We start from the raw sequence: 27670 nt of genomic DNA, 5'->3' as shown, positions 1-27670 counted from the left end.
CAATGGGAGTTTTGCCACTGATTTCGATGAAGCCAGGATTTCACCCTCTGAGCTGAATCTTGCAGAGGGTCACAGGCTTTCTGTCCTCTCTGTGTGTGATTGGGTGGGAGATGGCCACATGGAAGAGGAAAAGGGAGCACTCATTCGACCATGCAGAGCCTGCCCTTAGCTCATCTGCATAGGCAAGAAACTTTTATCCATGGCTGTCTTAGGAGGCACGAAGCCATAAGCTTCCTCCTCTGCAATGATGCACTATTCCGTCTCCCTTCCAAGGGGGTAGAGGCCATGGAAAGAGAGTCAGAGCTACATCTACTCCCCAGTTCAGCCTCCCCACACCAAACCCATGGAGCTCTAACCACCTGTCAGCTATGAGGATGGCTTCAACCTAGTAGGGTGGGGAAAAGGTTTTGCTCTCTTGCATATTCATGATCCATTCAATCCTTGGCCTCTCTACTGAGGTTGCCAAATTAAGGGACCAGTGAGTACCAGCATTTGGCAACTCTCTTAGGTACTTATACAGCCCCCATTACCATACAGCCTGAGAATCTCACAGTCTTTAATGTATTTAGCCTCACAACACTGCTGAGAGGTTATTATCCCTGTTTGACAGATGGGGGACAGAGAGAGACAATGTGACTTGCCCAGCACAGGAAGTCTATGACAGAGTAAGGAAGTGAACCGATCTTTCTCAAGTCTCCTACCCACTGGACCCCCCTTCCTTTCCTGTCAATACCTGGAGTGAGCCCACCAATCTGTTTCAATATTGGATACCAAAAATGATTGTGCATCCATGTTTACCTTCTGACTCTCTGCAGGAAGATAGATGAAGATGCAACAAAAGCTAACGATACTCTCTCTGTTTCCTCAGATTGGGTGTAAACTCGTCATGATCTTCTTTCAGTATTGCATCATGGCTAACTACAGTTGGCTTCTTGTGGAGGGACTGTATCTCCACACCCTTCTGGTTGTTTCTTTCTTCTCGGAAAGGAAGTTCTTCTGGTGTTTCATCGCCCTGGGATGGGGTACTGTTTGGTTATCTTTTCAGTCAAAATAATGGTTGGGTGATTGTTGATTTATCTGTGAGAGGTTTATAGAACAATAACTGGATTTTCCATCGCAGGCATCCCAACCATATTTGTTATAGCATGGTCCGTCACCAGGCACCTATGTGAAGATACAGGGTAAGCCATTTTAATTAAATACAAGTTTTACTCAATAGGGGAACATGCAACATATACGTCTAAGAGGCAGCTGCATCGATTATTTGGCCATTGAAAGCCTCGTCAGCTGTTATTACTGTTTAACCCTAGTGAATCAGACTCCACTTTGCTGAGGTTCAGTTAGCGCCTGAAAGCTGTGCAGATACTTAAACCCTGATTGAGAATTGTGACGTTAGGGGGTTCACCCAGACTGGTAAGGGGGTTCTGTCACCTCTTGTCCTGTAGCCCTGGGAACTTCTGTGCTGTGCAGCCTTAGCTCAGAGCCCTGACACCAGCAGCCTGCTCACCGCACAGGGACCTCATCTTGGCTTCCACCGGCCTGACTACTCCATGCAGGGTGACACCAACAGCCCACAACCATCCCCCCTGCAGCATCCAGTCCCTCTCACTGGACCCTTACAGAAGTTAAGTTCACTGTTTCCAAGGAGGCAGAGCACACACCAGCTTAGGTGTTGGAACTAGGGGTGATGGGGGTGCTACTGTACCCCCTGGCTTGAAGTGGATTCCATTATACAGTAAAAGCTATTTTATGCACTTCACCAATCAGAAAGCTCTATAAACTGGCATTTCTGATTTTCAGTGACATTCCGGTTTATAGTCTGGTTGGCGCGGGGCCAGCAGGGAGTTTGGGTGTGGGAGGGGATGCGGGGCAGGGCTCTCGGAGGGAGTTTGGATGCAGGAGGGGACTTGGGGAAGCAGGCTGGGGTGCAGGAGGGGGTGCGGTGTGCCGGATCCGGGGGCCGCTCACCTCAGGTGACTCCCTGCAAGCGGCGACCTGTCCCGGCTGCTCCTAGATGAAGGCACGGCAGGCGGCTCTGCGTGCTGCCCCCACCCTGCCCCGAGTGCTAATTCTGCAGCTCCCATTGGCTGGGAACTGCGGCCAATGGGAGCTGCGGGGGCGGCACCTGCGGGCAGAGGCAGTACGCAGAGCCACCTGATCTGCCTAGGAGCAGCCGGGACAGGTCACCACTTGTGGGGAGCCACCCGACGTGAGGAGCCTCCAGATCTAGCACCCCACATTCCCTCCTGCATCCAAACTCCCTCCCAGAGCCCACGCCCCGCATCCCCTCCCGCATCCCATCCCCCAGATCCGCACCGCCTCCAACACCCAAACTCCCTCCCTTTTAGTTAACTGGCATTTTTCACTTATTGACAACCCCTATTCCCCCAAAACGCCAGATAAAACAGCTTTTACTGTATACAGGGCTTACAGCTTGGTTCAATGGCTCTCAACACTCCCACTATACCAGTGGTTCCAACACCCCTGCACACCAGCCTGGTAGTTTAGCTGAGGACTTCACCCTTTCTTTTAATACACAGCACTGAGATGGATTTGTACTAAAACGAGAATAAGCGTATTGACAAAGAACAGATATTTAAGTGACAATAAGTAGGACTAGAATATACGGGTATGGTAACAAGTGCAAGAAAACCAAACAGGCTTTCTAGTGACTAAAACCTCAGCAAGTTACAATCTTTGCCTAAGCAGGTTTTCTCACCTATAGTCTGTTGCAGCTGCTCTTGGTTTTTAGGCCAAGAAGATCCACATTTGATGAGCTCGAAGGGTGCTGCTTCCCCTTTGTCCCCTAGGTGATGGATGCCAAAAAGGCTCTTCTTCTGCTTATATTTCCCAGAGTGTAGTAGTTTTGGGCCGCGGTTCGGCCCTCAGTGGGACTGTGGGGTAGCCCACCGCCTCGCTACAGTCAGGAAAGAGTCCTGAGCCCCCAATCAGGGTGGGGCAGTACTCACACAGTCAGGCAAATACCCAGGTCCTTAAGCAGGGGCTGGGTCGGAGTTTGTAGCAGCCCAGGCCCTAGGTCAGGGCGGGGCAGCAAACCAATAGTCAAGCAAATACCCAGGCCCTTAAGCAGGGGCTGGGTCGGGGTTTGTAGCAGCCCAGGCCCTAGGTCAGGGCGGGGCAGCAAGCAAATAGTCAGTCAGAGGCCCAGGCCCTTAAGTAGGGGCTGGGTCAGGGTTTGTAGCAGCCCCCAGCCTCTCTAGGCCAGGGGAAAAGGGGGAGACTGCCACCCAAGGAGTGGGTGGCAGGGGGGACGCAGGCCCTCCCACTCCACTGCGTCCCAGCCCGGGGCCCTAGCAGTGACGGAAACTCGCTGCTGTCAGTGGGGATCCTGGCCGCAACACACTGACATTGGTTCTGGCAGTGCAGCAGCCAGACTGGGGTCGGCTGCCCCCGGGCTACTTCCACACTCCCCCTCGTACGGTACCTGGGCCGTCTTATTGTCGTTGGTGCTCTCCACCAGCATGGGCTCCTCCTCGGGGTAGCTGGCACAGGGCAGGCTCGGCACCTCCTCGGGGTAGCTGGCACGGGGCAGGCTTGGCTCCTCCTCGGGGTAGCTGGCACGGGGCAGGCTTGGCCAGTCCTCCTCGGGGTACCTAGCACGGGGCAGGCTTGGCCAGTCCTCCTCGGGGTACCTAGCACGGGGCAGGCTTGGCCAGTCCTCCTCGGGGTAGCTGGCACGGGGCAGGCTTGGCCAGTCCTCCTCGGGGTAGCTGGCACGGGGCAGGCTTGGCCAGTCCTCGTCGGGGTAGCTGGCACGGGGCAGGCTTGGCCAGTCCTCGTCGGGTTAGCTGGCACGGGGCAGGTTGGCCAGTCCTCCTCGGGGTACCTGGCGAGAGGTAGGCTCGACTGGCCCGGTGAGTCAGCAGGCCGCTCGTGGCCTGCGACTGTTTCCCAAGCGGGAGCTTGGCCACAGACGTCTGCTCTCTCCGCCGGCCTGGGCTCCACTGAGCTCTGCAGGCGGGCTTTTACACTTCCGGGTCGGGGCCGTGACCTCGGAGGGGCGGGCGCTGGACCCGGTGGCTCCACCCACGTTGGAGTTAGGGGAGGTTCAGCCCTCAGCGGAGCTGTGGGGTAGCCCACCGCCTCGCTACACAGAGCCTGTTGTCTCTGTTTCAAGATCCAAGAAGAGCTACTGGGGTTCCAGTTCCATCTCCCGTTGTGATCATTAAGCGGCATCCACAGACACATACACACACACACACACACGGCCTGGTTGTTTAGCTTGCTGGCTTTGTTTCCCTTCTATGCAGATGTACTTTTCATTGTTCTTTGAGGTATTACATTGGAGACACACGAAAACGGTGAAATAACATTCCTTTGTCTTGGACAGGCTGGGCTTATGCACTGTTTGCAAAACACCTTTTAAGACCATATTTCCAGCACACCTCCATAGTTCTTTATACAACCCCCTGTACATACATTGTGCAATGATATTAATGACCGGCGTGTTACTGGTTTGTCTATGACACCTTCCATGATACCTTTTAGAAACAGATGATGACCAAGCGTGTTGTGGCAATGAGTATGTCTGGCCTGATGGAAGTTATTGTATGATGTGCCCTCTGCCAGATGGCACTGAGGGACTCAGTATGCACCAAATGATTTAAAACTCTTTTTAAATGGGGTTCGTCTACAAAGGCAGCCAAGTTTTTCAAACCTAGTGGATGCCCCCTTTAAAGCCACCTGGCCTTCTCTTTTTGCACTCCAGTAACAGACTTGGAGCACAGCCATTTCAAAGCCCAACTTTGTAGCTGATTTGTAAGAACAATGAAACCTCGTTTCTTTGATGGCTTCAGGTGTTTTCCCCAAGGCTTTTGAATAAATAGGATTGTACTTCATTTTAAGGGCAATATGTCATTTGGCTAGTCCAGATGCAATCTAGCCTCATTGAAGTTTTGCCACTGATGTCAGTGGGCACAGGAGTAGGCCCTGAATGGAAATTATTTAATATTGTGAAAAATGCAATAGAGACCTATTTGAAGAGCTAAGAAATTAAGACCCTGTGTGAAAGCAGTTGGCATTTGGGGATCTAAAAAGTACATCTTTTTTTTTTCTTATTATTATTATTATTACAGGTGTTGGGACATTAATACCAATGCTGCTATCTGGTGGATCATTAGAGGCCCTATAGTCCTGTCTATTTTTGTAAGTCTGTTCTGTAACAAGTGCTTGCAAAGTGCATTTCCAAATGTTGTGAAATCAAAGATCACCCACTTGACATGTTTTAAAACTGTTTGTCAAAAGATTTTAAACATGTGCCTTAACTGGCGTGATACAACCTCAGTGACTTTCGCTTAGTAGGAGTCAGCATCTGTAACTAATGCCTTAGGGCTAACTTTACAAAGAAAGCTCTGAGCTTCCTTCCAAGAAGCAAAAGCCTAAGGGAGATCAGGTTTCCACATCCTGCTGATTTCACATGAACTTCAACTGGCTTGTGGAAGCTTGTTTTGCATTGTTCCATGGGAGGCTCTGGAGGAGAAACAAAAGGGCCGAAGCTTTCAGCACAACAGTCGTTTTGCCTACGCTCCGACACTGCCTCGCTCAGCAAAACGCAAACCACACAGTTTGCTCTGGACCACACAGCCACCAGTTTTAGCTTTTCAATATGAATCCCGGGCCAAATTCTGCCCTCATTCACACCCAGGCAACTCTCTTGACCCCACAAAGTTGAATGGAAGGCTGGACAACTGGGCAAGCTAATCAGAAAACTTAGCAGGACCACAGCATTTCTTTGCATTGACTGCAACAACCTACATTCAGACTAGATGGGGTGAGATTTAAATTCCAGCCAGATCAGGAAATTCAGCAATAAAGTGACAAACTTAACTGTGTATTGTGGCAGAGGGGGGGTGTCTCTCCTAGAGCAGCACAAAGCACAGCTATGAAGATAGCTCACATACACTGAAATGCAATAATATTTTAATGGATAAAAATAAGGAATCACTCATTTAACAAATCTACAGCACACAAAAGGGCATTCCAATCTGCAATGTCCACTGGGGAAAACACAAAAAGGTTCTCCTTCATGTTTCCTCAAATTAACCTGAGACCCCTAATATAGGGCATTACATTTAATACTGTCTGTATGTGTAGGAAAGGGTTAAAAGCGACAGTGCAGCGGCATGATAAGGAAGCCACTGCAGCTGAGTAAATTAATGGGTCACTAGCTGCGTAGTGGATGGAGCACAGCATAGTGGATGGAGCACAGAGTATCCAGGTTGGGAGAGGTGATGTGAAACATAGATAAGCTGAATTTTATTTCTCCATGCTCCAGTCTGGTTTACACTACTTCTTACCAAGAAAGGAGAACTGAATCTGTATCTCACTATATCATATTATTTCTACTCTTTGTCTGCAGGCCAAATGAACAGAGAAAGATATTGCTTCCCTTTCCCACTGCCGTAGAAGCAGATCAGCATTTTTAGTTGGTTTTCCTCCTTGTGGAGGAAAATGAAAGCATTCCTACAATGGTTATCAGTATGAAGCCTGCTTTGCCTGTAGTTAATGTGGATCCAGTATCTAAGATCCCCTATATGCAAAACAAATGGTATCTGTAACAATGATTGTCAAAGAATAACTTCCTCTGAACATCTTCACTTGTGTCTAATCAAGCCGGGGTAATCAGCTGGCCCCCTAAAAGCCAAATTTTGAACAGGAGATATTTGAAAATTGTGGCAACTATTCATTTTACCAGAGTGCATCACCTCCCTTTTCTTTGGTGATTTGTCTTGAAGTTTGAATAATGAATTCTGTCCACTATTTAGTTTTGTCTGGATGAAATTAACCCCTTGGCAGAGGGACAGCACAGGGCCTATGTGCTACTTAAGTCTTCAAAATAGGGATTAAGTAGGATTTAAGTGATGCATAGGTGGCACACAGGTGAATGTCACCCTCTAGGACAGTGGTTCCCAAACTTTAACAACCTGTGAACCCCTTTCACTAAACTGTCAAGTTTCGCAAACCCCCTTCTAAAAATGAATATTTCCAGGGATTTTCTCCTTTATCTGAGTATAAATTATAAAAGCAGTGATCTTGGAAATATAACATTTGTTTTTATCATATACTTATTCCACACTATTATTAATTATTCTTTATCATTACAGTATTTTTATTACATTATGAAAACAGCAACACTCTTCCAAGATCTCACTTTCGTAGCTTGTATCACTTTGAATAAGCCTGTTATAAGAAAAGGCTCCTATGTTTCATCAAGGAGTATCAGATGTGAAACAGCAGGAAGGTATTTAAGAAGCCAACTCAAAGAGTTCCTCCTACACAAGCATTCAGGTCTTGAGCAGTCCAGGCAAACAACGCACGTTACAACAAAGCTTGTTCTTCATAATAATTTAAAAAACAATACTAGCTGCCTATTTAATTATAAAATCAGCAAAAAATATCCACCTCCCTTTCCATTTCTTATAAGGAGTCATGAAGTTTAAATCTCCTCAGTGTGATAGATAGGCTTGCTTTGATCTGCTTAGCTCTTGGAAGCTCAGGGGCTCCAGGATGCTGGCCTCATGCTGCCCGCGGTTCCTAGGGACAGCTCTGTCCACCATTAGGGATTTTTTTCCCAAGAACACCCTGTAAATTTCGTGAACCCCTGGGGTTCACAAACCCCAGTTTGGGAACTACTGCTCTAGGAGCACCTAGAGATTAATGTAGTTAGTTAAATCAGATGGGTAAAGCCAGCCTGCAGGTCCCGTGTAGGGCACAGCAGTGTGCTGCTAATAAGTGATTTCAATAGTCTGACGTCTGTCATCCATGTTTGTTGTTCTTACAGGTTAATTTCATTCTTTTTGTAAATATTTTAAGAATCTTAATGAGAAAGCTCAAATCGCCAGAAGGAAGGGGAAATGATTTCAACCAATACAAGTAGGTTATCTCTTTACTATTTAATATATATATATATATATATAAACACCTCACCTTTAAATAGTTCCCTTTTCTCCCAGTTTACGATATCATCTTCCTGTTTATTTCTACTTCTAGGAGACTTGCAAAATCAACACTCCTTCTCATCCCCCTTTTTGGAATTCACTATATCATCTTTGCTTTTTTCCCTGAGGACGTGAACAGCGGCACGATGGAAATTCAGCTGGTTTTTGAATTAGGACTCGGATCATTCCAGGTGATATTTGGCATCTATCATCTTTTAATCAAAGAAAGGACATTTCCCTCCCTTTCTAATATCCCAGCTGCAGCAGTAGAAGCAAGATACTTGATCTGCTTTTACATTTTTAAATCAATTCTAATCTGGAAAAACTGCCCCCAAAACACTAAATCTGGTTATTGATATGGTTCTGTTATTTTACAGGGCTTTATTGTGGCTGTGCTGTACTGTTTTCTCAATGGTGAGGTGAGTTTTCTGCATACACAGCTCCTATTAAGTTATGCATCCACTCAAGCTTACTGCAGCAATGAGCATTAGTTCAAATTATTTCTTCGCATGTGAATTCCCTTATACTTCATCTGTCAGCCTGCTGCCCATTTGCCCAGCTTCTCCTCTGAAGTTCTCCACAGTCTTCTTTAGACTTGAGTAACCTATGTAAGTATGTACCATCTGCAAACCTTGCCACCTCTTCGTCCCCCAAACCTTTCCCCCGGTTATTAAACACCAAGCCTGGGAGGGAACATGAGAGCATCCTGTTAATCATTGGCCAGACTGAAAACTGACCATGTATTCCTACACTTTGGTGTCTGTATCTAAACTGGTTCTAATACACAGCAATACTTTACCTGTCACCCCATGACTGCTTAGTTCTCTTAATTGCCTCTTGTGAGAGAATTTATCAAAAGTTTTATTAGAGTCCAAATAAATTATGTCATCTTAGATCTTTGAGGCAGGGACTCTTTGTTCTGTGTTTGTACAGCACCTAGCACAATGGGGTCTTGGTCCATGACTATGGGTCCTAAGTGCTACCTCAATTACTGCAGAGTCGGAAACAATTTTCCCATCCCAAGAGAATTTGAGATTTCAAAAACTTTTCCCCATCCCAAATCTAGCCAAAAAGTCAAAATCTCAAATGTTCACTAATTGAAAATCTGAAAAACAATTTTGGATCAGGTCAATCAAAATGGTTCCCTTAAATATCAACCTTGAAAAAAAGAAATTATAAAATCAACTTACATTTCTAAATGAAAAAAGCCATTTCAAACACAAAAAGGGAACTTTTCATTCTGAAAATGTCAAAACAGGGTGTTTTCATAATTTAGAAACTTTAAAAAAATTAAAAAATGGGAAATTTGTCAAAGACCCTTACTCTTTTCTGAAGAAAAAACCTTTGTTCAGAAAATTCCCAACCAGCTCTAACCGCAATACAATAAAATAATAGTATCCAGTATCTACCTCCATTCTTAAACTCGGGGTTAAATAAAGAGTACCTTGTGTGGAACAAACATAAGCTTTGGATAAGGGGAACTGTCTCTCCTTTTCCCATTGTGCTGAGTCCCTGTAAAAATGCAAGGTTCTACACATACTCGCTGACCAAAATATTCTGTGACTTCACTGCTTAGGTTCAATTGGAAATTCACAGAAAATGGAGGCAGTGGCATTTAAGCCAACACATTCGCTTGAATCAGCACCTCAGCTCTTCATCCAGTAACGGAGGAAGTGGTTCCACCCAGGTGATGCAGATGATGAAGCCCAGCCCTCAAGAGCAAAAGAGGCAGACTATCCAGAAGTCAAGTGTAATTTAGAAAAGTGCAGTCCAGGGCTACTTCTGTCCCAAGATATACATGGGCAACTCCCATGGGCTGCACCAGGAACTTCCTGAATGTATCCGAAAGCAGAACTTGGCCCTCAGTCAACTGTTCTTGCAGCAGATCTGTTTGTCTGTATCCTGTATAGCGGTATTACTACTATGGTTATTTTGCAAGGATTCTGCTCTCTGCCCCCCCTCCCCGCCCTTTTCTGGTTCCATGACAGCTAAAACCAGATTATATACAACATTCATTGTACCTACATTACTTGAAGGTACTGAGAAAACATCTGGAGCAAAAGCTGCAAACATTTGAAATGAGGTGCCTGGGTCATATCCTAGGAGGGACAAGACTAGATAAAGTAAGAAATGGTGACATCCGTAGCGCTTGACGACATTCATTAAAGAGCACCGATTACAATGGATTGGCCGTGTTGCTAGAATGACCACACACCAACTGACTAAAACTGTTCTCTATAGAAGAGTGCACAGTGAGAGGCTGTGGACATCCAAGGAGAGAGGTATAACACAGTGCATAAAACCACCCAGCCAACTACTCAACAGGCTCAAATGGCAACTCAAACCAGACATCGATGGAATCTTCTCAGACCCTCAGCCCTACCCAACCTTGGCGCTGGAAAAAGGAGACGATGATGATGATTCACCTTGTGGGATGAGTCAGCCTTGAGTTACCTCTGAAACTGAGCTTGCTTAAACCTAATCAGTCATCCCTGAGCCAGAGAGTGTGATGAGTCATCAGAGGCAATTACCTGCAGGTCTTGTGATAAGACCCAGGACATTCAACCAGGGTTCAGCCAATCCACAGGTGAGGACCAAGGCAGGTATATAGGCCCCTAAGGGACATAGTCTCTCCAGTCTGCTCAGTGTTACTATCTGGCTGGGATCATTCCCATTACCTTGTAGTTCTGTGTTGCCGACCAGGCCGTGGGCGGTCAGACCTAATGGTGAGGGCGAGAGTTCATCCTACCACTAAGAGCTGGGTCCCAGGTGGGTGGAGGGTCACTACTGGAGACACAGAAGCCAAATGCTAGAACTAAAGGGTATGGTATGCGCTGAATGGCTGTGGGGCCCAGGCTTATAAGCAGGACTGTTAAAGCAGCAGCCCATTGGGGCTGTGGCACTCTGAGTTCTAAGGCGGTCCAGCGAAGCTCACTAGTTGCCTACCAGCACAATTAGTCAGGGAGAAAGCCAGCATCTGTTCCTGGCTGGTCTGAACCCCGACATTCTGACAGACTGCTCTTGCTCCAGCTAGTCCTCACCCCTGCTTCAGTGCCTGTTTCTATGCTAACTAGACTCTGCTCCTGCCTCAGCTGGGTGCCTGGCACTTCTGACACCTTGATACACTCGGTAATTCCTTCTTCCTATAACATGGCTTCCTTCCACTCCATTGTGGCTGGGTTGGGCTCATGATTATAAAATGTTTCATATTTCTTTTTCTGTTGAAGGCTGGACTGTAGATATGATTCTGCTTTGCAGGATGAAGGTTGTACAATATATTCTAAAGCACCATATTAGTTAAAGATGTAGAATTAGTTGTTTAACCCTTTGTTTCAACCTTTAAAACTTGTCTGTCTTTAAAATCTCCCAGTTGTAGATTAAATGTGCTGGGAAGGCTAGGGCTTGGCCCAGCTGTTGTTTCTTTCCTACTATGTATCCATTGTCTAGCTAGGTTTCAATGGCATCAGAATAAATGGGAATAGTTTTCTTCCCTTCAGCTGTTCTAACAATGCAGTTATCAGAAAACAACGCAATTGTATTGTCTGGGTTAATATGATCACTTGAACTGGTAGAAGCAGAGACTCATTCTGACAAGTTCCCATACTAGCTCCCCGTTCCTCCAAATTAAAAAAAAAAAAAAAAAGCCTTCAACATTTAGACTGTTGTGTCTATACTTGTGAGATCTGCCTCTCTGGTCTTCCAAGTGAAGGCAGGGGAAAGTCTTTACAAATTCTGCCTTACACCATATTACTGAAATCAATGAGCTTATACAGAGCATGACCTCAGTGGCGCTACACATAGTGCTTAATTTGTGCCAGGGCTGAGCCCCGGCACCTCTGGGCTTGGCAGTTCATAGCCCTGGCACCTCTGGGCTTGCCACATCAGTTATGAATGTAAAAAAATTGCTTGAGCCCTGGCATCTAATTACTTGAGCCCCGGCACCTCTTTCATTACAAATTAAGCGCTGGCTACACATATACACCACCTGACCTTCTGGTCCAAAATTCTGATTTTAAGAATAGTATCTTGCCAACTGAGTCCTCTAGGTCCCAATTAGGAAGGGATGAAATAGTTGAGCTGAAAATAAGAATCAAACTAATTGGTGGTTGGGTTTTTTTGAGAGCATAGAAAAAGTTCATTTACATTCTTTTCCTCCACTTGGGTTAGTGCTTTTACTCCTGAGGGAATTCTGCCCCCCAAAATTAAAAATTCTGCACACAAAAAATATATAAAAATTCTGCAAATTTTATTTGTCGATAAATGAATGTGGAGGCTCCAGCATAGTAGTGGGACGCAGAGGCCACTGGGTACACAGAGGTGGGAGATCACCAGCAGCCCCCCTGGGACAGGAACTCGGCCGTGAGGCTGCACCCAACCCTGACAGTGCAAGGGTTGGGCCTGCCCCAGAAACACCCTGGGGCCCTGCCCCTCTGCACCAGGCGCACGAGATGTGGGCAAGCAGGCTCAGCCCAACAGGATCCAAGTGTAGAGGGGCTTAGTGTGAGGGGATCCAGGTGTGGGGTAAGAGAGTTCCATGTGGGGGCAATCTCGGGCTTAGTGTGGAGGATCTGAATGCACAGGGGCTCGTTGAGGCAGTTTCAGGCGCAGGGGCAGTGGCGGATGAATAATTTTGCCGCCCCTAGGCCGTGAAATAATTGCCGCCCTGGCCCCGCCCCGCCCCTTTCCCGCCCCCATTCCAACCCACTCCCCAAAGTCTCCGCCCCCTCCCTTCCCCTATTGGATCCCTTCCCCAAATCACCGCCCCCGGCCCTGCCTCTTCCCCCAGCGCGTGGCATTCCCCCTCCTCCCACCTCCCTCCCTGCCCTGCAAAACAGCTGTTTCGCGGCACAAGCCTGGGAGGAGAGAGAAACAGGATGCGGCGGTGCGCTTGCAGAGGAGGCGGAGGTGAGCTGGAGCAGAGGGGCGGGGCGCGGAGGGGAGGGGAGCTTCCGCCCCTGCAAATTTGTCGGCCTAGGCAATAATACGGCACTGCGCAGGGGCAATGGGATTCTGCAGTGGGAGTTCAGGTGAAGGTGGCTGGAGCTCAGCAGGAGGGATCTGGGTGTGGGGGGATGGGGTTCGGCAGGGGTCGATGTGAGGGGCTCAGCGGGGGGGGTTGGATGCTGGGGGAGTGGGGCTTAGTAGGGTGAGGGTCTGAGTGTGGAGGGTCCAAGTGCAGGGGGGCAGGGCTCATCAGGGTGGGGGTTCGATGGGCCTGCTTACCAGGGGGAGCCCCTACCACTGCTGTTGAGGGGATGCCACATGCCAGGTTCCTGTTCTCCCCCACATTTCCCCTATCCTCTTCTCTATCCCATCTTCCTCTCCCCACTTTCCCCTGCCTCATCCCTCTCCCCTGACTCCCACATCCCCTGCCCTATCCCACCACATTCCATCCCCACTCCCTCTTCCCCTCACCCCTCTTCTCCCATTTCCCCCAACCCACCCTGCCCCCTTCCCCTGCCCCACCAGGGGCATTCACTGTGGTACAGAAAACAGGATGGCTCCCAGCACACAAAGGGGAGCACGACTAGCCTAGGACCCAGGAGGCAACGTCTGAGCGGCACCCTCCCTCAGCCGGGCAGCTCTGCCTTGCAGAAATGGGGGGTGGGGTGGTCAGCAGCACATGACCCTGCATGCCCCCCACTCGCCTTTGTTTGAGGGGACAATGCATCCCAAACTTCACCCATTGGCATCTTCAGCCCCCTCTCTCCCTGCACAGCTTCCCTTTGCTTCCCCATCATTTTCTGGTGAGTATCTCTTCATATGACCTGTGCTACTGACTAAGTGGAAGTACTTGGGTGAGAAAAGGCTCATCACGAGAAGAAAGGGATGGACAATCTGACATTTGTGTAAAGTCAGTTTCCCTCTATATTCAGTTAGCTTCGCTGTTGATGGTATAGCTCACCCACCAACAGGAAAACAAAAATGTTTTTAAAAAAGAAAGATTCCAGTGTAAAATCACACAAATTGATAGGACTTCCCAGGAGCAGGCCTACAACATGGAACCACTGTTAACTTGTGTTTTTGAAAATGGCTGAATTTCAAGTTGATGGTGTCCCTTTAAGTTAGGGCGAGTCTACACTGAAAAGTTACGCTGGCATAGCAACATCTCTCAGGGGTGTGAAAAATCCACACCCTTGAGACGTTGTTAAGCTGACCTAACCTTCTGTGTAGACAGCACTAGGTGGATAGAAGAAGTCTTCCATTGACATAGCTACTGCCTCCAGTTACCTACAGCAGCGGGGAACCCCTCCGGTCACTGTAGTAAGTGTCTGCACTGAAGTGCTACAGAGGCACAAGTGCTGCGGTAGCGTTCTGAGTGTAGACTTAGTCTTACTTACCCACAACAACAAAAGGAAGGAGAATCAGAATCAGGCTTAGAATCTGGGAGTCCTTGGCATCTAGCCCTGTGCTTGGGTGATTACATTACACCACTCTCTGACACAGACAAGCATCTCTACTTCTGGTTTACTTACCCCAAACAAATAGAACTTACAGGCTTTTTGTGAGTCACTCAGCCCAGTCCATGTAGCATATAATTAAATTTCCCTCCCTCACAACATCCCAGATGCTGCCAGAAAGATACAAACATTAATCCAAATTTTCCATCACACAGATACACAAACCTGAACCAAAACCAACAAGAGTAGCTAAACAGTGTGTACGTTCTCAGTTTGAGAATCATTTATCAGTTAATTCAATGCCTCTGATTGTTGCATGTTTGTAGGGAAAAGCTTTACTTCTATCTGAATACAAAATCGTAGGTCAAGAGATTTAGTAGGACGTAATCAATGTAGATTTGCATATTAATGCCAACTGTTATCTGATGTAACTATTTGCAAACCCACATAACAATGGAAGGGTTTAGCCTCAGAATACGGTGAAAGGAGAGAGGTACCCAAAGACAGCAGCCGGCTACGTGTGAGTTAGCATTGGTATAAATTTTATAGGTCATGGAAATCCTTTTAGATCAAAGGTGAATCCTATCATCAACATGCACTGGAATAAACACCTACCCAAGCAGGGTTTGATCACAACAACCTCTGCAGTCACAAAACTGCATTCTCTCCCCCACTTCTTTTCCCGGCGTTCTAGTACCAAATGGAGTTTTAAAAGGTCATTCTGTTTGATCTACTTAACCCTGTTAGAGGAAGTGTTCTCCACATTCCATATTCCTGGCACTCTACTTTGGGTATTTATAAAGGCATTAATTGTACAGGATCTGTTTTTCAAAGGTGCAGAGCACCTGCAAGGCCCATTGTATTCAGTGGAAGTTGGGGAGGCTCAGCCCTTCTGAAAATCAGGCCCGCAGCATCTAAGCCCCAGATGCAGAAAGACACGTACTATGTGTGTTGAGAACTGAACATAAAAGCCATCAGTTTCTTGCAGACACTGGGCACTCCCCCTGCGGCTCTTCAAAAGCAGTAAGCGAAATTGTTGTTTGCTCTCTGTGGATATTTCTGCTAACAGCACTGGTGCTGTGGTGGAGACAGAAGGCAGCGGCGTGAATTCCTACAGCACTAGACTCATATTGAAGTGTGTACTGAACTGAACAAAAATCAGTAGGAAAATAGTTCTCAGGAAACATTACAATGGGGAATAGGACAAAATGATTATAAAAGGAGTTCATGCAAAATTCTGAATCTAGTCACCTGGGGCTACTTATCTTCCACTGAACAACGAATGTAAGTATGATTTGACCATCAGAAAATCCATTTTCAGGGTTCATTGGTCAGATGCATTCCTTTGCCAATGCATTGCTCCCTTATGTTCACTTCAGTGACATTTGTTAGTCATAAATTGAAGTTCTATAGCATCTTTCATCTTACAGCCCTTTAGAAAGACTGCGAACCCCTTACTGCCTGGCACAAATATTCCCACTGAAGTTAACGTGACTCCTGGTGTGAGTAACTGCTCACCAACGGGAAGAAAAGATTCTCAATCTGCTATTAAAGAAGTGAGTCTGATCACACCCCTGTGAGCTAGGAAAGTATTATCTCCATTGTATAAATGAGGAAAATAGATGTTGATTGCCTTGTCTAAAACCACTGTAGCAAAGAAGAGTGACCTTCCTCGGAAATTGACAGCGAGGGAGTGCCAGACACCCCTGGGGATGGTGGAACCTGGAGGGCCTCAGTCACCATGCCTGAAGCAAAAGGGCAGGATAGGAATAGGAAGTATAAGAGGCGGGCTCTGTAGCTCAGTTGGGCTGGAGCTGCTGAGGGAGACAGATGCGTCCCGCCCGCTGCTGGAACCGGAGCCCGCAGAAAACTTCTGCTGTCCTGAGGACTCACACGAGCTACCCAAACTGCCAGACACGCCCAATGCTGAGGGGCTGCTGGGATTGCCTCTGACAGTGTACCCTGGGGAGATGGAAGATCACCTCAGGGTTCAGGTACACCCTGAAGGGAGGAGAGGAAGTAGCCCAGGGGCAGCTGACTACTGTCCGGCTACACTGCTGGCTGATTCTAGGTCAGCGTGTTGTGGCTGGATCTCCACTGACCCAGTGGCAGTGCCACAGTTAGGGCCCTGGGCTGGGAGATGGTGGAGACCTGTGTTGGCCTACTGTCCACCAAGCTAGGATGCTAGACTGTTTGTTTGGTGCCCTGCCCTTGCCTGGGCCCCCTGAACTATTTGCTGCTCTACCCTGCCTGAGGTTTGGAGCCCTAGAGACTGCTAACTTCCCCCTTTTTTAAGACTTGTTCCAGGGGTGTGACAGCAAAGGGGCATGGCCTCCCTCAGATACTGACAGCGAGGGAGGGCCACACCCTCCTACATGCCTACAACCACATGTAAATTTTGTTGGTAGAACCAGGAGTCCTAACTCACAATCCTGGGACCTAGCTCCTAGCACCACAACCTCCGAATAAAACTTCTGGAACAGAGATCAGGTTGTTCTTATATATTTCACTTAGTTGCCAGTATCCCAAACTCAAAGACCAATATAAAAATGGGAGGGGATTTTTATTTGTAATGTGGTTGCCTAGTGAGGGCAAGGAGAAAGACTGAAAATACATGAAAGGAGACAATATAGAATTTTGTGGTAAAACAATATGTAATAGAAGGGAGGTGCATGTGTGTGTCTATGTAGGGGCAAGGGTGTTGCCCCTAATCTACATGAAACACTGCAGACTGCATTTCCCCTCACAGAGAGCTGGCCTGGCTGTCAGGCTAAGGGGGACATGAGTAGTCTCCGTATTAGATATTAAGTGGGTGTAGGCCACAGCAGACTAGCTGGCCATATTTGAGTATAGATCAAGATGTAATGACAATAGTTTCTCCAGCTGCCTTTCTGATCAGTTCTCTTTAGTGTGTGTATCTTCATACACATTTGTTACATGTGAGATTATGTATATATTTAAAGGGGTGGGGGGGAATGAGGAATCCAGCTAAGATCTATTCATAAGGTTACATACAAACAAATTATAGTTTGAACTGACTAGTCCTCTAATTTCAAAGTAGTTTATTTAACATCATCAACTTCAGGAATATTGACTTTCAATTTTTTTTTTGTCTTAGGCTTTAGAAAAGGTACAAACTACTGTATATACAGGCATTTATTAGAGGCAACAGCCTAAGAAAAATTAACAGTAGTACTAGCCTGTTCTGCAGTATTAACTAACAAAATACACCTTATAATCACAATGTAATAATCAAGCACAATAATTTGCTAGACAAAGCCAGCTATAGAAGGAAACTTTGCACAATTCTTTCAGTAGGGGACTTTTTCAAAAAAAAAGACTTTTCATTTATTCATAAAACTCTACAGGACCATCCTTAAGCACAAGCAACTGTTGTGTGTCCCATGTGGACTCTAACTCATCCTCTGATTTTTCCTCTTTATATGTGACTAGTGGGGATATACAACTCATGGTCCACTTTCCCCTCCTCCTTCCAAAAGAAGCAGGACAGGAGCACCCTGGGTCTAATTCTTGCTAGTGTTAAGGCTGGCCTCAAAGTGCATACATCATTTATATCCATTGTTTTGAAGTTACCAAGAAGGAATGTAATTTCATCAAGCGTTGTGTCTCCACAAAACCCTGGATACACTGGTCATGGATCTCATGCAAGTGCTCCATCACCAGGTTCATCCTGCTCAGAGGTACTCTGTGTTTGTATCCCCATACCCCATACTGAAACACTACTTAATGACGGCTTAAGGCACTCACTCCACAGACTGACGCCGTTGATATAACCCATGTGCAACAATTTGGGGCTTGATCCTGCAAACGCTTGCTCATAACAGTAGCCCTACTGAAATCAATGGGACTCTTCCCATGAGTTAAGTGGTTGCAGGTTCAGCTTCTAGTTGTGTTAAACAAACTGCAATTCGGTGAAGCAAAAGCACCTTATTTAAATAAGAGAAACAGCTAGGATCACAGTGCAGCATGTCATAGGCAGATCCAGGGGCATGTATCTAGTATTCCTTGTGCATCCCAAATTCCTACTGAAGGCACAAGGAATGCAGGAATAGGCCCAATATTGCAAAAAGATAAAATTCAGTAGTTACACTGGGTAACTTAGCTTAGTGCATTATCATATCAAGAAGACATACAAACTAGGGTGCTAGGGAACAATGGACGTTTACCAGAACAAGACATACATATCTAAATCTGGACTGAAAACTCACTCTCACCGTACTGATGAGGAACACAAAAAGGTTTAGGAGTTTATTCTGTGAAAGTTGACATCTCTTAAAAAGAAAATATGAAAATATTTCCTCATTAGAAAATGAGCAGTCAGTTTAAGAGCATTGTACAAGATTACAAAATGTATGTAGTCAGTGCTTATGATTCTTGGCCTTAAAGAACAGATTTGCACAAAGGATGACATTTATTCATGGCTCGCGTAAATAGCGTTCTCTCTCCACTACATTTATTCTACAAACTATACTGGTGTGTTTGCACTGGGTAGAGTATGTTTTAGAAACTGGTGTAGTACAGGAGATTAAATGCCTTGCTGAAGAATTATTGATTCAAATATAACTATGAAGAAGGAACATGTTTAAATATTTGTCTTTATAGAAATAAAAAAAATCTTTCCAAAAGACATCAAATAGATTTTATCAGACGCTGTGAAACGCTGAATGTTTTAATCCATTGTCAATGGAGTGTTCTACTTTGAACAGGAAGGATATTGAAAAGAATTTGGAGCAATGCTCCAAGCATTAAATTCAGATGCTTGTATTCTGCTTCTGCCAGCCATGCAGGAACTTGACTAGACTGTCGACAGCTTGACTAATTTTACTACATCAACAACTTGCAGGGTTTTTAAAGCTGTAATGAACTTATGCATCTTTTAAATTAGAGATCTTAGGTCTGGCATTCTGCTCTCCAACACACCAGCAATTTCACTGACTTCAATGGAGTTACTCCTGATTTACATCAGCGCTCAGTGAATGCAGAATCAGCCCCTCTGGTTACCTCATTTTTGGGGAAGTTTATTTTTTGATGTTTCCTCATTTTAAATCACAAGGGGAAATCATTCTGTCTAAATTGTCAGGTCTACAGATTTTCTCTCTCATCACAGAAGAGCCTCTACATGGCAAAGCGAATGAGTTTATTTCTCTAGCTACAGGAGTGCAGTAATTCCCATTGACTCACTGGGAATTATTGGTGTTGTGCAACCAGAGTAATTCTGACCGTCTATGGTAAAAGGCAGGGTGAAGGGTCACCGTGGTGGAGTAAATCACATCAGCTACTTTAACACTCTCAGACATGCTTGTCCCGGGAGCGAAGTGAAAGGAGAATGGACAAATGAATGACCAGAAATAGCCAGGCTGAACTTTAATTAACCCTATGGGCCAAAGTCGCCCCTGTGGGGATATGAGGGAGCCAGTTGGAGCTCCCTGATTCTGAGTCCTGGTCTGCACTGGCCTTTACTAAAGTATCCCATGAGCGCCTACACCAGAAGAGGCTGGAATAGGGTGGCTGGTGCTGGAGCAGGCACTGCTGGCTTTATGCCAGAGGCTAGTTCCCTTTTCCTCATGGAATTCTCTGCTGGTAGGGTGACCAGATGTCCCGATTTTATAGGGACAGTCCCAATTTTGGGGTCTTTTTCTTATATAAGCTCCTATTACCCCCCATCTGTCCCGATTTTTCACATCTGCTGTCTGGTCACCTTATCTGCTGGCCATGTATAGCCACAATCCAGTCCCTCTGTGCTGCTAGGGGCTGGAGACAAAATGAGACTCTGGCCCTATATCCTAACCATAGTGGATGTACATACCCCAAACCTCTAATATATTATATATGGAAGGGATAGTTATAAGGGACACGAATGACAGTTGGAAAACATGAGCTAATTAACATTGATTCAGACCTGTTTCACCCATGTCTTGTGAAGAGAATGACGGGGCGTGAAACCCTGATAAAGATTTTCAATATGCCACGCTAATAAATGTGACCAGACATAAATAGTCTGTCCAATCTGAAATGAAGCTCCATCGGCCGGGCTGAACACGCTGGGCATGCATTCCTCCTCACGCTCTGTTCGCATACTCAAGAAGAGCAACTGAAGATAGGGAGAGAAAAAGCAATACCAAACCCAAAAGCACCACCCAGAGTGTTTGACCCCAGTACTTTAAAACAACTGGTATAGAGTGCAATTTTCAGGTCTTCTATCCATAAAACACTTTCGATGCTTTTTTTAAATTTAAACAAAATAGGAGCCTTTCCTTATTTTGTTATCTCTACTGCAGAAAATTATAAAACTAGAGCGGGTCTTAATTTTTCCCCTGCAGCCATCCTCAGTGAACTGTGGGTACATCCTATGAAATTCTCAGACTGACTCAAACCTTTTCTCTTTGCAAATTACTTTAAAAACATGATGTCCTTTTCCAATTTCATTTGACGGATTTTTCCAGTCTAACTGGCAACGCTGATGACACAAAAGCAGAATACTCCCACCAGTTCTAGAATTTTCTTGCTCTGTTCCACGGGTATGTTATGTTGTTAATGTGAAGTCCACTCATTCCATTAAGGAAGAAAAGGCAGGCAGCAATGAACTCACACCAAAAGGTCAGTGTGAAGCCCATGAAGGTAATGTAGTCCTTCAGGAGGATTAAAAAACTCAGGACTCCACTGGAGGACAGGAGAAATGAGAGAAGAATAAGGATTGATCCCATTGACCATTTTCGTCTTGAATTAGTGTCTTCACAGACTTGGGAGACCATCAGAAGTTCCAGGCCAAATATTGCTACAACCACAGCAAGAGACACCACACTTCTTGCAAGAATCATTCCAAAATTAATCCCTTCCACACTGGCCTGATTCAGATCAGTGACACATTTCAATATGGTGCTGTTGCCTATGGTGCAGAAGTGCCACAGTCCAAACAACTGTCCTTTTGCAAAAAGCCAGTGGCCATCGCAAACTGAAATTGATGACAGGACAACTGCTATTGCCACGCATAAAATAATGAGGCTTCTGATGAACGTCTCAAAGAATGATTTCTTGGGTCTTCTGTGAGCAAGCAACCTCTGTGCCTTAAAAGAGATATTACAAAAGAAAACAAGTTACAAAATTCATCTGTTTTAGTTACTATTCAAGATATATTTAAGTCATAGGAACAAAATGGAGAGGCCTTTAGAAATTATGGGAATGCATGCTTAATAATAATAGAATATCAGGGTTGGAAGGGACCTCAGGAGGTCATCTAGTCCAACCCCCTGCTCAAAGCAGGACCAATCCCCAGACAGATTTTTGCCCTAGATCACTAAATGGCCCCCTTAAGGATTGAACTCATAACCCTAGGTTTAGCAAGCCAATGCTCAAACCACTGCCCTAATATCATGATTGACTACATAGATCCTGCAGTGTACATATATCTTTAAAATTAGAGAAGACGCATGGTATTGTGGTTGAAGCAACGTATGGGGACTCGTGCTATCTTGTGTTGACTTCCCTGCTTGACCACAGCCTTGTGCAAGTCATTATTCTGCTTCACTTTGTCTGTCTTGTCCATTTAGGCCCCAATTCTGTGAATACTTATGCATGTGCTTAAATTTGCACATGTGAATGGTCCTGCTGACTTTAGCAGGACTCCTCACTACATACTCACTTATGGAAAGTTAAGCACATGCATACGTGTTTTCAAGATCAGGACTTTAGATTTGGGCAGGGACTGTCTCTGACTGTGTATTTGTACAGTGCCAAGAGCAATAGAGCCTTGGTCAGGACTGGGGCCTTAAGACACTACTGTAATGCAAATAAGAACTTACTTTACATTGGGAAATGTGTATTCCCCCCCGCCCCATCACTCAAAGATGGCCACATAGAGATTCTGCTCAAATTAAAAAAAGAAAAAGAAAAAAAGTCACCCTTGGAATAGAAACCATGCATGGAAACTTTCAGACCAAAAGATTAAATTTTCAGAAAGGCACTAGCCATGGAAAAGAGGAGGTTCCAGTGGAAATGCCTACAAGCTTAAAGATAACAATGCCTCCTATGCACCAGATGTAGGCTGAGATTGTCAAAGGAGCCTAAAGGGGGAATGGGGGCTAGGGTGCATTAACTCCTGCAGTCTCCATAGAAACCCAGCCTTCATGAATGTAACTCACTGGGCCTGATTCCCATCTCACTCACACTGGTGAAAAACTGGTGTTACACCATCGATTTCAATGGTATGCCTCTTGATATACAATTTGTGCTAGTGAAAAGAGACTCAGGCCAACTCGCTTCATGAAACAATTTGTAATATGCTTTTTCGGAGATTAGAAAGAGAGCTGCCATATAACTTTAGGATCATGCTTTGACCTTCTTTATAACTACTGGAATCTGTAGAGTATTCTCCATTAGATCATCAGCCCAATACTGCACTCTGTGAAAGGCAATGGGAGTTTTGTCTGAATAAGGAGTGTGGGCCTGAACCCTCGAACTAGGGGGGGAGCTTGTGATAGCCTTGTTCATATTAAACAGTCCCTTACAACCAGGAGTAGTCCCACTGAAGTCAATGGGACTACTAGTAAAGTAGGAGTAAGGCAAGCACAATCTGATCTATATTATTTAAATCCAGTTCTCTCAAAAATAAACCACAAGTGTCAAAACAGCCCCATTTTGTATGGTGAACAATCCTTTGTGCTCTGCCACTCCAGAACTAGCCAGCCAATGGGGCACAAGGTCACTAACAATCCTTATCCCTAGAGTGTGGCTAACACTGCTGATGGTGCTAGAACACAAACAGGAAACACATGATGCAGAGCAGTGTTTGGTGTATGAGCCAAAAGGAAAGTGGGGAAAAAACTGTTTGCCTAATGGAAACGGTAGGGAAAGAAGTATTATACTGAACCTGCCAAGAGGGTTTTAAAAACAAGAGTTTTTAAAATAGTAATACACGAACACTAAAATGTTACTTACGAGACTCTAAAATCTTTAATCCTTTGAGTTGTTTTTAAAATCGTATGTGAGTGCTCAGTGTACTCAGTTTTTAGAGCCTGTACGTTTACAGAATATCCTATTCATGAGGAAACAATCTCTGATTTTATTCAAATTATTGTACTGTACAAAGCTACCCACAAGATACTGAATCATAATGCTGGAACCTTGCACAGTCATGTATCAGCCTACGCAGTGCACCTATAGCCGTGTTGGTCCCAGGATATTAATCCTGTATTATCCTGGAATATAAAGGCAGAACTGACATTTCTTAGTCAGAGATCAGAGCCCAATTGTACTAGGAACAATACACACTCCCAAGAAAAAAGACAATCCCTGCCCCAAAGATTACAGTCTTAAAGCCCGATTTTCAGGTGCTCAATACCCACAATTAGAGTCAGATTTTCAAAAGTGTTCAGCAGCTTCTACTGTCAGTCCCTTCCAAAAATACCATATTATATAGTACTAAACAGCATGCACATCATTGCTGACTAGGTCAGCATTAACTTACTCCAATCCCCTGTGCAAATAGCATTTGGGTGCCTGGGGCAAGTATGGCTATTGCAGTAGCCTAGGGTTGCCTGTGTATCACTCAAGCGTGCTCAATAACAGCAAAGTAGCACATTCTGACAGGGAATATTTTATAACACTACCCCTGCCAATCTACTGCCTGTGACTCAGTGAGAGCAGGTGCCTCCAAAGCCCAAATACACAGGCTGTTCCGTGCCTCCCTGCATTCTGCTGCTCTCCTCCCCCATCCCCCAGCACTTGCCCACTCTCCCCTTAGGTAGGTTTTCAACCATGCATTCCATGATAGCTAAAGACAAAATACACCCAGGCTGCATAAAACCTTGGACTCTGTATCTCCTACTCATGGGTCTTAAATCTCCTTAGTAACTTTGCAATGCAGTGACTTGCCCAAGGTCAGAGAAAGTCTGTGTCCGGGCTAGAAATAGAACTCAGGTCTCCTGTTTTCCAGGCCTACCTGTTAACCCCTAGCAGACCATTCTTCCTTTATATATGCTTGGAATACTTAATTTTCTGGAGTGGTGGTAAAGGTGGGCATGAGTTTGGCTTGTTACCAACTAATATTTATCTGCAAAAAGAACAGGAGTACTTGTGGCACCTTAGAGACTAACAAATTTATTAGAGCATAAGCTTTTGTGGACTACACAAGTACTCCTATTCTTTTTGCGGATACAGACTAACACGGCTGCTACTCTGAAACCTAATATTTATCTGGTTTTATTCCCACCACATGCTACACTGATAAGGTCAGTATACATTTTTAAAATAAATTGAATTGTTTTAAAAGAAATGAAATCTAGCTTTAATTGGATATCTCAGAGTGACATATATGGTGGTTCTGACATGGATGGGCTTAATAAGAAGAACTAAATCCCCAAATGACTTACTACTGCTAAGTACTTACAAAGTAAGTTACTGCTACTAGCATCAATTTGTATGTTCTCACACAAACAGCAAGCCTTCTTTCAGAGTAGTGCAGCCCTGCATGTTGTAATCCATACCCGACTCCATCTAGGGGTGTATAGACTGATTAGCTTGTCAGTCTCCTTGCCAGTGCAGGACTGATTCTTCCCGAATGTGTTCTACAGTTTGGTCCAGTCCAGTTTTACATTTCTCAAATGAGGGGGCTTCACTCATTTTCTTTGGGAAATTACAGTGTTCCACTGCTTAAGAGATCTCATTGTCAGCGAGTTCCCTCCGTCACAAGCCTAAACACCTCCCTTCACCATACTGATGTACTTTATTTTGAAAATATCATCTTTCATATAAAGCGTCACAAGAGGAAGAGTCATACTGCTGAAGTGTACGTAACATGTCAGTGATGGAGAACTTTGTAAACAACACACAATACTGTGGGGGTAGGGAAGGGAAATGGACCCACTTTGATTTATTAATTAGTATTAGGACTAACTGGATAGACAAGTCTCACACTATAGCCACTTGTTTATAAAATCTCTTGCTTTCTAAATAAGAACAAACTCTTGTTGTTACAGTAGGATGCAAATCATTTTTCCAGACCTAGGCACTTCCCAGCCACATATTATACTAATAACCATGTACTAGTTTGTTCTGCAGCTAGTAAAAGGAAGGCTCGGTGTTAAATGATCATTGAGAGGATTTAAACCAAGACACAGAACAGTAAGAATACAGTTTTGGGTACACTTTGCGGTAATGAAGAAATCTCTCCGAGGAAAGGTCAGATTAGATTTCGAAGGCAATAGGTCCCTTCCTAACCCCGGTCACTTTCCATTATTTGGGTGAGACTAATGTACCAATACTCTGCTCTGTTCGGAGCTCCTAGAGAAGCTCTCCTTTTTATTTAAAAAGGGACCTGGAAAGGTACATCTGGAGGAAGTTGTGGGTTTTTTTGTGCACAAAGAAGACTATAAACAGCAACAGGTAGCAAGAACTCAGCATAGCAAGTTCAGCTCGCAGGGTGATAAACATCTAAGCCTCCAGCGGGAGAACAAAGGGAAAAAAACACAGCAGGAACCCAGCGTCTCTTGCATCAACACTGATTGCATGTGTCTAGTCAAAACAGCCGAGCTCTCCCCCCAGCCAGGCACTCGGGGCCCCGGTGTCCCCTCATTACCTGCACCGCTATGGCTGTCATGCTGGCTCCGGCTGCCTGCCGCGAGGAGGAGACCAGAGAGAAACTTTGCTTCGCTTCGCTTCAGGTGCTGACACCCAGCTCTCGCTGCCAGCGCCCAGTTCAGAGCTGGAGGGTCCCGGCCGGGACAGCGGGGGGCAGCAGCCAGCCGGCCACCATCCCGCCGGGGTCAGGGAAGCCGGGGGCTGCGGCAAGGCAGGGCTGGCTGCTGCCCTTTGAGCTTCCCCTTTGGCTGAGTCAGCAGCAGAGCCGCCCGGGGGAGGCGGCCGCGGCCACGGCCACAAAGGAGGGAGGGAGGCGGAGGTTAGCGAAGCGCTCCGAGCAGAGCAACAAGCGGCTGCGGGGAGCCAGGAAAGGGCGCGGGCGGCGGCAGGCAGCCGGGGGCAGAGGCGAGGGCGAGGGAGGGAAGCGGGGGGTGGAAGGAGGGGCAGCAGCCGGAGCCCCTGTGGTCTCTCCCCTCTGTCCCTAGGGGGTGTGGGGTCTCCAGCCTGGGCAGGGCCAGAGGCCTTTCTCCTCCCTGGTCCACACCAGGGGTGGGTCCTCCTGGAGCTAAGATTTGGACCCCTGAGCAGCTCTGGCCAGTTCAGTGACATGAGCTCCAGAGCAAGTTAATTTTAAACATGTGTGTTAATCTTAGTATCCTAGGGCTGGCTGGGACCTGGAGAGGTCATCTAGTCCAGTGGTTCTCAAAGCCAGTCCGCCGCTTGTTCAGGGAAAGCCCCTGGCGGGCCGGGCCGGTTTGTTTACCTGCCACGTCCGCAGGTTTGGCCGATCGCGGCTCCCACTGGCTGCGGTTCGTTGCTCCAGGCCAATGGGGGCTGCGGGAAGGGCGGTGAACCGCGGCCAGTGGGAGCCGTGATCGGCCAAACCTGCGGACGCGGCAGGTAAACAAACCGGCCCGGCCTGCCACGGGCTTTCTCTGAACAAGCGGCGGACCAGCTTTGAGAACTACTGATCTAGTCCAGTCACCTGCACTCATGCCAGGACTAAGTATTATCTAGACCAGTGGTTCCCAAACTTTAACAACCTGTGAACCCCTTTCACTAAAATGTCAAGTCTTGTGAACCCCCTCTTAAAAATGAATATTTCCAGGGATTTTCTCCTTTACCCGAGTATAAATTATAAAAGATCTTGGAAATATAAAGTTTGTTTTTGTGACATGCTTATTACTATGTATTATTTATCATTACAGTATTTTTATTGCGTTATGAAAACGGCAACACTCTTGCAAGATCTCACTTTCATAGCCTGTATCACTTTGAATAAGCCTGTTATAAGACCAGGCTCCTATGTTTCATCAAGGAGTATCAGATGTGAAACAGCATGAAGGTATTTAAGAAGCCAACTCAAAGAGTTCCTCCTACACAAGCATTCAGGTCTTGAGCAGTCCAAGCAAACAATGCACGTTACAACAAAGCTTGAACTTGTTCTTCATAATAATTTAAAAAACAATACTAGCTGCCTATTTAATTTTAAAAACAGCAAAAAATATCTACCTTCAAGACTACTTATAAGAAATGGAAAGGGAGGTGAAGTCTCCTCAGTGTGATAGATATGCTTGCTTTGATCTGCTTAGCTTTTGGAAGTCTAGGGGCTCTGGGCTGCTGGCCCCATGCTGCCCAGGGTCCCTAGGGACAGCTCTGTCCACCATTAGGGAATTTTTCCCCGAGAACCCCCTGTAACATTTTGCGAACCCCCAG

The 27670-nt window shown here is 45.9% G+C and overlaps 2 protein-coding genes across 2 annotated transcripts in view; one reads left to right on the top strand and one right to left on the bottom strand.

The window, feature by feature from the left end:
* The window catches only part of SCTR (secretin receptor), a 31516-nt gene extending 20057 nt beyond the window's left edge, over positions 1-11459 (top strand). The window contains exons 7-13 of the mRNA XM_054044784.1: positions 869-1022; positions 1121-1181; positions 5097-5166; positions 7802-7893; positions 8011-8149; positions 8336-8377; positions 9535-11459. Coding sequence (XP_053900759.1) covers positions 869-1022; positions 1121-1181; positions 5097-5166; positions 7802-7893; positions 8011-8149; positions 8336-8377; positions 9535-9717 — 741 coding nt within the window. The 3' untranslated portion in view covers positions 9718-11459. The remainder of the gene's footprint in view (positions 1-868; positions 1023-1120; positions 1182-5096; positions 5167-7801; positions 7894-8010; positions 8150-8335; positions 8378-9534) is intronic.
* A 5947-nt stretch (positions 11460-17406) lies between these two features.
* On the bottom strand, positions 17407-26359 carry TMEM37 (transmembrane protein 37). Its single transcript, XM_054044022.1, has 2 exons — positions 25953-26359; positions 17407-21444 (listed from the first exon to the last, which is right to left on the bottom strand). Exons 1-2 carry the CDS (start codon positions 25971-25973, stop codon positions 20872-20874), a joined length of 594 nt encoding a protein of 197 aa, XP_053899997.1. The 5' UTR covers positions 25974-26359; the 3' UTR covers positions 17407-20871.
* Between the last annotated feature and the right edge of the window lie 1311 nt (positions 26360-27670).

The sequence above is a fragment of the Malaclemys terrapin genome, chromosome 11, assembly GCF_027887155.1.
Source record: "Malaclemys terrapin pileata isolate rMalTer1 chromosome 11, rMalTer1.hap1, whole genome shotgun sequence".
Taxonomy (NCBI): Eukaryota; Metazoa; Chordata; order Testudines; family Emydidae; genus Malaclemys; species Malaclemys terrapin.
This window is presented reverse-complemented; position numbering and strand designations above follow the sequence as displayed.

Coding starts and splice junctions, on each gene's coding strand:
- TMEM37 (XM_054044022.1), bottom strand. CDS start 25,973: ATGACAGCCATAGCGGTGCAG. Junction 21,445..25,952: donor TGACAGCCATAGCGGTGCAG/GTAATGAGGGGA, acceptor ATCTCTTTTAAG/GCACAGAGGTTGCTTGCTCA.